Genomic DNA, 12,886 nt, shown 5'->3' with positions numbered 1-12,886 from the left:
ATATATATGTATATAATGGTTTATGATGCCATTATGAATGCATGATTGGGTTTTATGAATTGTTTCCAAAAGAATTACATTTGAACTCTACGAATTGTAGATTTTAAAGAAATATGGATTAATGTATAAGATTATATAAATAGGCTTGCTTGGACTTAGTGGGCTGGGCCCATTGGGCCCTTGCGTCGATCATGGCCAGAAAATTGGGCTGTGACAGTACCATTGAATGCATGCTCCATTAGCCATAAGTCCTGAAAGCTAATGTAGCTAAAACTGCCACTTTTGGCATGAATGTTTGCTACTATAAAGTAATGCAAAATCCTAATTTGAGGACTGGTGATCAAACCGACATTACTTTTTGAGGAATATTTTTCTTTCTTCCTTGTAATTATTTCCCATAGGGAGGATGGGTCATAATTTTCAAGGAATTCAAACTCACCTTCCTCACATTCGATTTTAAGTAAACTCCCTAGATCAGTAGTCGTTACAACAAATTCCTTACCATTCATAAACACATATAGGCCATGATCAATATAATCATCAGAATCTTCAATTTCCTCCTTTCCTAATGCAATACTTGCATAAAACTCTTTAACCAAACAGGTACTGTAGGATCGATTCTTAAAGGTACTATACTTCTTCAGTTTTAATTCCTCAAAATAATCAGATAAACTTGTCTGAATTTATGGGGTTTTATTGAAACTATCCCAGTCTATGAATTTACCATAGGAAATTGGGGCATTTTCTATTTTCTTGTATCTATTCTCATGGTCCTTTTTCCTAAAATTCGAGGATAAGAAGTTACCTTTCTTAGATGATTTTCCCTTCTCTTTCTTCTTCTCTATTTTGTGACCCTTCATAATCAACGTTTTTCCAGATTTTTCGATTCCAACTGCATGTAAAATCTTTTTCTTCTTCTTTTTCATTTCAGTTTGTGAGCTTTCCTCTAGTGGCCTCTTCCCTTTTTTCTTTTCCTGGGTTTCTTTAGATTGCCCTGATTTTGCCATTTGATTTGAGGGATTTTCTGACTGAGGCTTTCAAAAATTTGAGAGGAGAGGATTTCTGTTTTAGGTGGGTCAGTTTCAGAAGAGAGTAAATGTAGGGGAAATGAGTTATAGGGCAGTTTGATTTTCCCAAAAATCGTATGTCTCACCCTTAAATACTGTCAGTTTTTCTCCTGTTCAAAATTCAAATTTTACCTCCTATTTTATTTTTCATCTAGGCGGTATTTACTCCCCATTCTCTTCACCTGGTATACTACTTCTGTTCACTATTTTATTTTTTTTCTCTTCTAACTAACTGAGTCTTATTATTTAAAGAGACAGAATGCTCTTAGTTGACTAAGAGCCTCTCTTAGTCGACTAAGTGCCTACTGTCCTTTGAGAAAATTTCAGAATTTTTCCTAAAGCTCCTGCATACTAACCATTCCTAAATTTCTTCTAATCTCATAGAATCTATCTTCATTTAAGGGTTTTGTGAAGATGTCAGCTAATTGATGTAAAGTATTTACAAACTCAATTTTAATGTCACCTTTAACTACATGATCTCTAACAAAGTGGTGCCTAATCTCAATATGCTTAGTCCTAGAATGCTGCATAGGATTTTTTCAAATGTTGATTGTACTTGTATTGTCACAATATATTGGTATGTTATTTATTGACAATCCATAATCTTTTAGTTGTTGTTTAATCCACAAGATTTGAGCACAACAGCTACCTAAAGATACATATTTTGCTTCAGCTATAGACAGAGCTACTAAATTCTGTTTTTTTCTTGACCATGACACAAGCATACTACTTAGAAACTGGCAGGTTCCATTAGTGCTCTTTCTATCTATTTTACTGCCAGCAAAATCAGCATCCGAATAACCAACTAAGCTAAATGATGATTCTCTAGGGTACCGTATGCCTAAAGTTTGGGTGTCTATGAGGTATCTAAAAATTCTTTTAACAGCAGTCATGTGTGATTCTTTGACAAACACACATTTAATTGGATATCAGGCCTGTTGGCTGTTAAATAAAGAAGTGATCCAATCATACCTCTATAGAGCTTTTGATCAACATCCTTTCCTTTTTCATCTAAATCAAGTCTGATGGATCGAATTATTGGTGTACAAATTGATTTCAGCTTTAGCATATCTGTCACGACCCAAATTTTGGGCCATGATCGATGCATAGGCCCAATGGACGTAGTCCACTAAGCCCAAGCAATCCTATTAATCTGACATGTTCATCATTCCATCATAAACTACTAAGTCACATTTCATACTTGAATCAAAATAATATTAAACATTGCCACCTCATATTGGCATACCAAACAAGTGTATATACATTGTCTACAAAATATGTCTTAATAATTTACATTAGTTTTGTCTATACACAACAAAAAGAGACTTGATGTCCACTGCAGAAACTAGATGAATGTACAGCTACTAAATGCCGAGGCACCTACCAAGGGTCAACTGTATAAAGACACCTTGACCTAGTTACCAGCTGTCTCTTGATCTGAAAACATGAAGTTGAAAACGGTGAGTATAAACCCAATAAGTGAACAAGGAAAGAACAAGCAACAACAAGGGAGAATTTAAAATCATGATGCACTTGTTTCAAAACAATGCAATTTAGTTCCATTCATATTAAAAACCCCTCATCAAGCCCTTAAATGATTAATCATTTGAAAATCATGAACCCATACATAACGAACCATTTGAAGAATGAAAACTTCAATGATATGCAAGTAAGTCAAATACGACAACGAATGTTCTCTCCAGCGGAAAAGTATGCTGCAACGAGAATGAATTTTTGCTGTAGCGACGTTGGGATTAAGTTTTTAGCTGAACGAGGGTTTCTCACTAAACCTCCTCATTTTAAACTTAACTCATTTAGTCCTTAATGTTGGAAGTCCATGCTCAGATATGGTAGTAAATAAGTGAAAAATAGGGCAGCAATTGGACAAGATAGGAGACAAAATAGAAAGTTTTTCACTGCAGCGAGATTGAATCTCACTGCAGCAAAATTATGACCCAGAAACAGAAAGTTTCTCTCTGCAGAGAGAATGAATTTCGCTACAGCGAGAAGCTACAATGTCATTCTCGCTACAGCAAAAATGCATTCTCGTTGCAGCGAGTTTTCGGCCAGTCTACCCCTCCAATCCCGAGAGTTTCTCGCTACAGTGAAAATGATTCTCGCTGCAGCGAGAAACAGAGCACCAATGAAAAATTTACCCTTCTTGCCCAAAAAAAAGCACCCTGCTAAAATGTCCAAACCAACATGAAACACATAACAAATTTCCAAAGTTTAACATGTCAAGTTTCACATGCATTACAACCATATACCATTACTCATTAATTTCCTATAACACACATATTTACATATATATATGTATACGTATACCCATCATCATCATGCACACCATCCCATCATCATCATACACACCATCACATCATCATCATCACCAGCTCATGCGCACTCCCTACTCGCACATAGCCGAGTCAATATAATTACACAACAATATATTCAAACACATATGTATATCAACATAATGCAGCTGCATAGAGATCCATGATAACCACATGTCATAACATAAAATTGATTTATCAAAGGCTTGTTCCCAAGGCACTTGTTTTAATAAAAGTTGTATAGAATCATTCAAATACTTTGTACAAAACAATCATAGTCCCAAAACAATTTTGATAGGTAGTCCACACACCGGTATATTGTTGAGCCTTTAGCTGACTCTAATTCCCCTAATGATCCAATTGGGATGATAGGGCTTCGTTAGAACCTAGAATCACATTAGCAGGAGCAATAGGTCATTTCACATACTATAAACCCTAAAAGCTATCCCTTAGCTAGCCACTTTAAATGGCTATCTATGTTTACTATCTTAAGCACTTTAAAGTGGATGAACATCCTCAACAATAAAACAGCTCATAGTCCCAATTACTAGCCATTATCCATAGCTAAAAACCAAGCTTAGTTCATCACTTACCCTAGAGTTCCTTTATAGTCGAATTCTCTTCTAATAGCTTTCAAACAAATGGAGTAATTCTCTCTTTCTCTCTCTAAAATGCCCAACTAGTGAGAGAAAGTATGGAAATAAGATTTTTCAAGAGTTTTACGGAGAGAGAGTGGAAGAATACAAGGGTTCTAGTCGAAAGGGCACAAAGGTATGAAAACTAGAGCTAGAGAGAGAAAATTATGCAAGCTCCATATCAAGCTTCCATGGAGGTTGGAAACAACGTGAAAGAGAATAAGGAAGAAGAAGAAAAAGCTACTGAAAAATAAGAGAAGAAGCTGCTAGAAATAAGATATTTATAGCTCAAATTTATCCATTCTTTCAAAATTACCAAATTACCCCTCCACAATTTAGCTTATTCTCCTCCAATATTTTTGCTCTTTTGACAGTGGGACAAGGTCCATAATGGTCTAGATATGCTCAGGTTCATGAAAACTTAAAATTCTAACCCGAGGTGAAAAATGACCATTTTGCCCCTACAATGAAAATCATAAAAATTTTGGTTTCCTTTCCATTTTACCCTTAATTTCACCATCCATTTATGCCTTAGGCCATAATATTGTTTAAAAATCTTACTTTTATGGGCTTACTAAGGAAATGACGAAATTACCCCTGATCAGGGATATCACGTATACTTCCCTTTATGTGTCTATAAAGGTCAAGGTCTCACAATATCAAACCTTTTAAGCATGTCTTGAGTGTATCTTTCTTGGTTGATGAAGATTCCTTTCTCACTTTGTTTGATTTGAAGCCCAAGAAAGTACTTCAGCTCACCCATCATGCTCATATCAAATTCACCCTACATTTCTTTAGCAAAGTTCTTACATAAAGCCTCATTAGTTGCACTAAACACAATGTCATCCACAAATTTGAAAAACAATTAAATCATTTAAGTATCTTTTGATAAACAATGTTGTGTCAATACTACCTCTAACATAACCTTTCTCAACTAGAAATTTTGAAAGCCTCTCATACCAAGCTCTAAGAGCTTGTTTCAATCCATACAAGGCTTTATGAACTTTGAAAACATGATCTAGTTTTTCAAAGTCCTCAAAATCGAGGGGTTGCTCAACATAAACTTCTTCTTGGATGAAACCATTTAAGAATGCACTCTTTACATCCATTTGAAATAACTTAAAGTTCATAAAGCAAGCAAATGCAAGCAGTAATCTTCTAGCTCCTATCCTAGCAACTGGTGCAAAGGTTTCATCATAGTCTATTCCTTCCTCTTGGTTATACCCTTGGGCTACCAACCTAGCTTTATTTTTAAGTACATTCCCTTGTTTATCTACCTTATTTCTAAACACCCATTTTGTTCCAACAATAGGGTGGTTTATAGGCCTAGAGACTAATGACCATACATGGTTTCTTTTGAATTGATAAAGTTCCTCTTGCATGGCCAATATCCAGTTTTCCTCTTTTTCTGCTTCCTCAAATGTTTTAGGCTCAATTTGAGATATGAAAGCTGAAAACTCACAAGTCTCTCTTGTTGCTTTCCTAGTTTTAACACCTTGTGAAATATCACCTATAATTAGTTCTTGTGGGTGATCTTTTGCATATCTGTAACTCCTTGGAAAGTCATTATGCTGATTTTCAGTTCTTTGCAAGGTTTCTATGGGTGGAGGTCTTGTTTCTCTTCCTAGGGAATTTTCTTCACTGATTTTCTTAACATCTAAACTCATCTCTTCCATTAGTTTTCCAAGATCATCCATATCATGCTCATCAAAAACTACATAGATGGATTCTTCAATAGTTAAAGATATTTTGTTGAAGACTCTATAGGCTTTTGAGTTTAATGCATATCCTAGGAAAATTGCTTCATTACTCTTTGCATCAAACTTTCCTAAAGGTTGTTTTCCATTGTTTAACACAAAGCATTTGCAGCCAAAGCTCCTAAGGTGAGAGATATTTGGTTTTCTACCTTTGTATAGCTCATCTGGAGTCTTTGATATCATTGCTCCTATAAACACTCTATTAAGAATATAAGTTGCTGTGTTAACAGCTTCTGCCTAAAAATATTTAGGTAAATTATTCTCACATAGCATAGTTCAAGCCATTTCTTTCAAGGTTCGATTTTTCCTCTTTACAACTCCATTTTGTTGGGGTGTTTTAAGTGTAGAAAACTTATGATCCAACCCCTTTTCATTACAAAAATTCTTAAATTCATCTCCTTCAAACTCACCTCCATGATCACTCATAATACTAACTATAGCTAGTCCTTTTTCATTTTCAACCTTCCTACAATGACTTATGAATGTTGGTAGAGCATCATTCTTATGAGCAAGGAAGTAAACCCAAGTATACCTAGAGTAGTCATCAGCTATTACAAAGCCATAAGATTTTCCTCCTAGACTAGTTGTACTGATTGGGCCAAATACATCAATGTGCAGTAATTCAAGAGGTGTAGATGTGGAAACAACTTTCTTGGTTTTAAAGGATGTTCTAACTTGTTTTCCTAGTTGGCAAGCATCACATATCTTATCATTTTCAAACTTAAGATCTAGTAGTCCAACAACTAAATTTTTTCTAATTAACTTTGACATGGTATGCATGCTCACATGTTTTAATCTCCTATGCCATAACTATCATTTTCAGCATTTGATACAAAACATATTTCACAATCCATTTCAAGATCCTCAAGAAATACAACATACATATTATTTAATCTTCTTCTTGTAAATGAGACTTTATAAGTGCTTATGTCTATCACTTCACATTTGGTTGAGTCAAAACATACCTTAAATCCTTTATCACATAATTGACTAATGCTCAATAAATTATGTTTCAAATCTTGAACCAACAACACATGACTAATTTGAGTTTGAGTGTTCTTACCAACAGTTCCTATGCGATGAATTCTACCTTTTGAATCATCACCAAAGGATACGGATCCTTCCTTTTTCTTGTCTAGCTGTGCAAATAGCATTTCATTTCCTATCATGTGCCTTGAGCAGCCACTGTCCATATACCAAGGCTGCTTTTTCTTGAGTTGAGCTCTTAAACATGTATCTTTTGAATGCAGCTCAACCTACAAAACAAATATTCAGTTTTTCTTTATATGTACCCATACCTTGATGGGTCCTTGATTGTTAGCGGCAACATAGGATCCTTTTGGAACCCATATTTTTCTTATTTTCTGCACATTTCTTTTTCTATTGCAATCACAAGATAAATGGCTAATTTTATCGCAAATATAACACCTAGATGATGCATTAACAGAATTTTTTTTGTAGTATGCATTTCTTTTTGGAGTTTCATTTTTCAAACTTTTAAGTGTAACATTTTCTTCACTAATCTTTTGTAAGGCTTCGATTTTCCTTTCCAATTCTAATTTTAGAGTTTCAAAATCTGTTTTTTAATGTTCCAATTCAATTTGCAAAAATTTTCTTCGTTCAAAAACATAATTAAAGTCAAGTTTAATCTTTTCCAAATCTGATTCTAGAGATGTAGACTTTTTCTTTAAGCTTTTGTATTTCAAAACAAGTTTCTCAAATTCATCATATAAACATTCATATTCATCCTGAAGCTCATTAATAGAAATATTGCAAGGGGATGAGGATACCTCGGATTCATCATCCCCTGCCATCAAACACAGATTTACTCTTTCCTCAGCTTTTTCTTCCTCATCTTCAGAACTTGAAGTATCACTATTTGACCAAGTAGCTACCTATGAGACCTCAACCTCTATAGGCTTGTAATTAAGCATGATGTAATAACACGGCCCAAGAGTAGTTTCGTCATTTCTTCTAATAAGCTCCAAGAAGAAAGTTTTATGATATTTTAAGGTCTAAATAGGCATAATAAGGTATTTTGGGTGCCAAGGAGATAAGAAAAGGCAAGAGAAAATTTTTTGAATAAAATAATATTTTATTAATAAAATAATATTAAAATATTAATATTTTATTCAGTGTCAAAATTTTTCATGAAGAATGAGTATATGGACAATCTAAGTGAGGGAGAAGAAGAATGAAAGAATTTTGGAGAAAAATGACGTTAATGGGGCCGTTTATCTTTATTAAGTAAAGATAACGCGGGCAAGTAAATATTTTAATATTATGGGCACACCACGTTGGAGTAACAACTTCATACCTTGTTTGTACATGCGTAGAAGGAGGTAATAGAAGGAAATTGGAGTTAAATGAGTGATGGGAGGACTAAGTTAAAATGGAAGGAAACAAAAAAGGTAAAATGGTCATTTTGCATCTCGAGTCAAAATTTTAAGTTTTCGTAAACCCGAGTAGTTTAGATCATTGTGGACCTTGTCCTAGTGTCAAAAGAATAAAAAGATTGCACAAAGGATGGGAGAAAAACAAGTTAACTTGCAAAAAGGTATTTTCATAATTTCTAAGGGAATTGGATAAGCTTGGGCTATAAGCATCTTGCTTCCAGCAGCTTCTCACATTTTTTCCAGCAGCTTTTCTCCTTCTTCTTCTTCTTCTCCTTTTCACATTGCTTTCATCCTCCATGGAAGCTTGATATCAAGCTTTATAACCTCTCTCAAATTAGCTTAAATTTTCATGCTTTTGGTGCACCCTTTCATAAATCCTTATGCTATTCCACTCTCTCTCTTTAAAACCCTTGAAAAATCTTGTTTCCACACTTTCTCTCACTAGCTAGGTGTTTAGAGAGAGAAAGAGAGAAAAAGCCCTATAATAGCTTGGGAATTGTTGGAAAGAAATTCAAAGTTACTAAACTATCAAGGTGAGTAGTAAATTAGCATTGGGTTTTAAATGTTGATAATGTTTAGTGATTGAATTGTGGGTTTATTGTTGAGATTGTGTATTGACTCTATTGTGACTAGGATAGTGGAAATAGATAGCCATTAAAATGGCAATTGAAAGCTAGCTAAGGGGTAGCTTTTAGAGTTTATAAGTATGAATTAACATTATGGTGATGTTAATTTGATGGTAGGTTCCAACGAAGCCCCATTATCCTAATTGGACCATTAGGGAGGTTAGAGTTTGCTAAAGGCTCAACTACTACCGGTGAGTGAACTGCATCACAAAACTTATTTTGGGAATGTGAATGAAATTACACAAAGCATTTGAATGATTTTATACAACTTTATCTTAAAACAAGTGCCTTAGGAACAAGCTTTTGCTAAATGATTTTATGTTGTGATATGTTGTTGTTATTGATTCATGCACCATTTCATTATGATTATATATATATATGTTGTGCATAATAGTTGATATTGTGTATGATGACTATAACCGTGTGTGTGCACGATGTGGGGGGATGCACATGTCGGTGATGATGGCGGTGTGGGAGATGGATAATGATAGTGCTCGTGTGCACGATGTGGGGGGATGTACACGATGGCACTGATTGTGCACGATGTGGCGGGATGCACATGATGGCACCGGCTATGTGCACGATGTGGGGGGATGTACATGAGCCGGGTGTGATTATACTGATATTGGTGTTTATCTATGCATTTATATATATACATCTATGTTTATGAAATCAAAGTTCATGAGTATGGTATATGGTTTTGCATACATGAATCCTGCATGTTGAACATTGAAAGTTGCTAAGGATTGTCAAATTGGTGTTCATTGCAACAAGGAATTTGGCTGCAGCAAAATGGATTCTCGCTGTCGCTAGAAATTCTTGGTGGTGGTACAGTACTGTCACTTTGACAGCAATTTTGACCACCTTTCGATTAGAACTGGGCAAAGTGGTAAACAGTAAAATCGTAGCCCTGCCTCTTAGCTTTCTAATGATCTAACAAGCATGTCAATTGGACCCATTTAGTGGAAGATATTCTTGAAAAACCGAACCATATGCAAACCGAGAATGCCTTTTTCTGCAATGAGAAACGTGCTGTGATGTTGCTACCTTGCTCGGGTTCTGATATAATTTTCTCCACTCCCTTATCTTCATGATTGAGCATGGGTCTTTGCAATGCTAAGAGTCCACTGATCAATGTCCAAAACAAGGGGGTTTAAGAAAGAAATTATACCAAACTGCATTGTTTTCAAAACAAGTGCACATGATTTCCAAATTCTTCCTGATCAGTTGCTTGTTCCCTTCCTTGTTCACTCACTGGGTTTATTCTCACTGTTTTCAACTTCATGTTTTCATATTACGAGGTAGTTGGTAACTAGGTTGAGGTGCCTTTGCAGACTCGACTATTGGTAAGTGTCTAGGCATTCAGTAGCGGTATGTTCGTCGAGTTTTTCCGCTGGACATCGAGTCTCCTTTTGATATGTATAGACAAACTTAATGTAAATTATTAGAATACACGATTTAGATAATGTATTTATATTTTAAATGAGTAGCACCAATACGAGTTGGCAATGTCCATCACCATTTTGATCCAAAGTTATAAAATGTGACTTAGCAATATTTGATGGAGTAATGAGTAGGATAAATAGTAGGCTTGCTTGGGCTTAGTGGACTACGTCCATTGGGCCCATGCACCTGTCATGGCCAGAAATTTGGGTCATGACAAACTTGATATTAAAGCTCTAGGTTGTATAGGTCCTAGGCTTTCCTTTGTTGGTCCAGCGGACTATCAGGTGTTTATGTGGGAACTTTAGTTGTAAAGTGTGAACCGCGACACATTTTACAACCAAAGGACCGCATAAATTTTCTATCTTAGAAACCACCTTTTGCCTTAAATATGATTATAAATGTGTTTAATAACGGGCGTTTGCTCTTGTCTTGGTAAGAATGCCGCTTAAGACACGAGCTGCCTCAAGATGGATAGGGGAGCAAGATGCCCTTAATGAGATTACAGATAGGCCACAAGCACCCACCCTAAGGGGTTAAGGTAGACGTGGCAGGGCCACTAGGCCAGTGAGGGCGGATACTCTTGTGAGTAGACAAGAGAGAGGACAGTCCTCGGGAGAAGTGGATAGACAGCCCATTGGGGGCATTACCATTGAGGACTTGGCAGCAGGCCTGCAGGGAGTTAATCAGGTTGTAAAGATGATGGCAGCCCGTATGGACGATATACATAAGGTGGTAGAGGGGAGACCTACAGTACAAGAATCCCCTAGCTCCCAAGGACAGGCCGATCGCCAACGTCATGGGGTTGAAAGGGGACCCTTAGAGATTTCTCTTCCTGATTTTTCTTAAGCTCAAGCCTTCGTCATTTTCAGGGTCTGATGCATCAGAGAAGCCCTAAATCTTCTTAGATAAGATGGAGAAAATATGTAAAGCTTTGGGATGCTCTAGTGTCCGATCATCGAGCTAGCCGTCTTCCAATTTAGAGGATGTGGCGCAGAGTGGTATAGCTCCTTACGTAGAGGCAGACCGACAGATGCAGAATCGTTGACTTAGAGTGAGTTCAGTACAATCTTTCTGGATCAATTTCTATCACTCAGTGTACGTAATGCTAAAGCTAGAGAGTTTGAGACTTTGGTGCAGACTTTGAATATGACTGTGTTAGAATACGACATCAAATTACGCAATTGGCTCGGTATGCTCCCTACCTCATTTCTACCGAGGAGATGAAGATTTAGAGGTTTGTGGATGGGTTAGTGGAGCTGTTGTTAAGGGCTGTGGCATCTCGAGATTTCAATACCTATTTTGTAGCAGTGGATTGTGCTCAGTGAATTGAGATAAGGACCAGTGAGAGTAGGGCTGCTAGAGATAGAGCAAAAAGGGCCAAGACAGAGGGCTATCAAGGCCGTAGAGATTTCAGCAGTGGGATGTCGTCTTCTAGGCCGTCAGGGTCTACAAAGGGGCTCACGATTGCCCCGAAAGGGGGAGTGACTGGCGCTAATACTGGGGCGAGACAGAGAACCTTTAGTTCTGGGAGACAACAAAATTATAGACAGGGTAGTTAAGTCACCCACTCTTTTATCTCTCCATGTTTTGCATTTTGTTTGGGTAAAGATTGTGTTAGGAGAAAAGAACAATTAGTAGTGTCTACTCCTTTAAAGAAAGTATTCGTGGTCGAATGGGAATATGAGTCCTATGTAGTTCGAGTCAAGGACAAGGATACTTTAGTGAATCTAGTGGTGTTAGACACCTTGGACTTTGATGTGATCTTGGGAATGTACTGGCTATCACCCTGTCATGCCAATGTGGATTGTTATCATAAATTGGTGAAATTTTATTTTCTCGGTGAGCCCTCATTTAATATTCAGGGGGATAGGAGTAATGCTCTAACTAATTTGATATCGGTCATGTCTACTAGAAAGTTATTAAGACAGGGTTGTTTAGGATACTTGGCTGTGGTAAGGGATACTCAGGCGAAGGTTGAAGATATAAGCCAAGTATCGGTGGTGAATGAGTTCATGGATGTATTTCTCGAGGAACTACCAAGTTTGCCTCCCAAGTGAGAGATTGAATTTTTCATAGATTTGATTCCAAACACTAGACCTATATCCATACCCCCATATAGAATGGCACCTGCAGAGCTTAAGGAGTTTAAGGATCAGTTGGAAGATTTATTAGATAAAGGCTCATCCGTTCTAGTGTCTCCCCATGGGGAGCACCGGTGTTATTTATAAAGAAGAAAGATGGGTCATTTAGGCTGTGCATTGACTACCGACAGCTTAATAAAGTGACGGTGAAGAATAAGTACCCTCTTCCAAGAATAGATAATTTATTTGATCAACTACAAGGAGCACAATGTTTCTCTAAGATAGATCTGCGATCTAGGTACCATCAGTTAAGGATCTGGAATGAAGATATACCTAAGACCGCATTTCGAACAAGATATGGGCATTATGAGTTCTTGGTGATGTCTTGAGGGCTTACGAATGCCCCTGCGGCCTTTATGGATTTGATGAACCGGGTGTTCAAGCCCTATTTGGACAAGTTTGTAGTAGTGTTTATTGATGACATCTTGATCTACTCGAAGAGTCGAGAAGAGCACGAGCAACATCTTAAGATAGTGCTCCAAACTTTA

At 36.7% G+C, this 12,886-nt stretch overlaps 1 protein-coding gene across 1 annotated transcript; it reads left to right on the top strand.

The window, feature by feature from the left end:
* On the top strand, window positions 11,679-12,314 carry LOC108660666. The gene is made up of 2 exons (XM_018114922.1): window positions 11,679-11,808; window positions 11,866-12,314. The coding sequence occupies exons 1-2, from the start codon at window positions 11,679-11,681 to the stop codon at window positions 12,312-12,314; spliced, it is 579 nt and encodes a 192-aa protein (XP_017970411.1).

The sequence above is a fragment of the Theobroma cacao genome, chromosome 2 (genome assembly GCF_000208745.1).
Source record: "Theobroma cacao cultivar B97-61/B2 chromosome 2, Criollo_cocoa_genome_V2, whole genome shotgun sequence".
Classification (NCBI taxonomy): Eukaryota; Viridiplantae; Streptophyta; class Magnoliopsida; order Malvales; family Malvaceae; genus Theobroma; species Theobroma cacao.
Note: the sequence above shows the minus strand (reverse complement) of the source record. Positions and strands in the feature narration are given on the sequence as shown.

Excerpts from the sequence above, each read along its gene's own strand:
- LOC108660666 (XM_018114922.1), top strand. The coding sequence starts at position 11,679 with ATGTCGTCTTCTAGGCCGTCAGGGTCTACAAAGGGGCTCACGATTGCC. Across the intron at positions 11,809-11,865 it reads ACAACAAAATTATAGACAGG|ATTGTGTTAGGAGAAAAGAA; the intron begins GTAGTTAAGTCA and ends GTTTGGGTAAAG.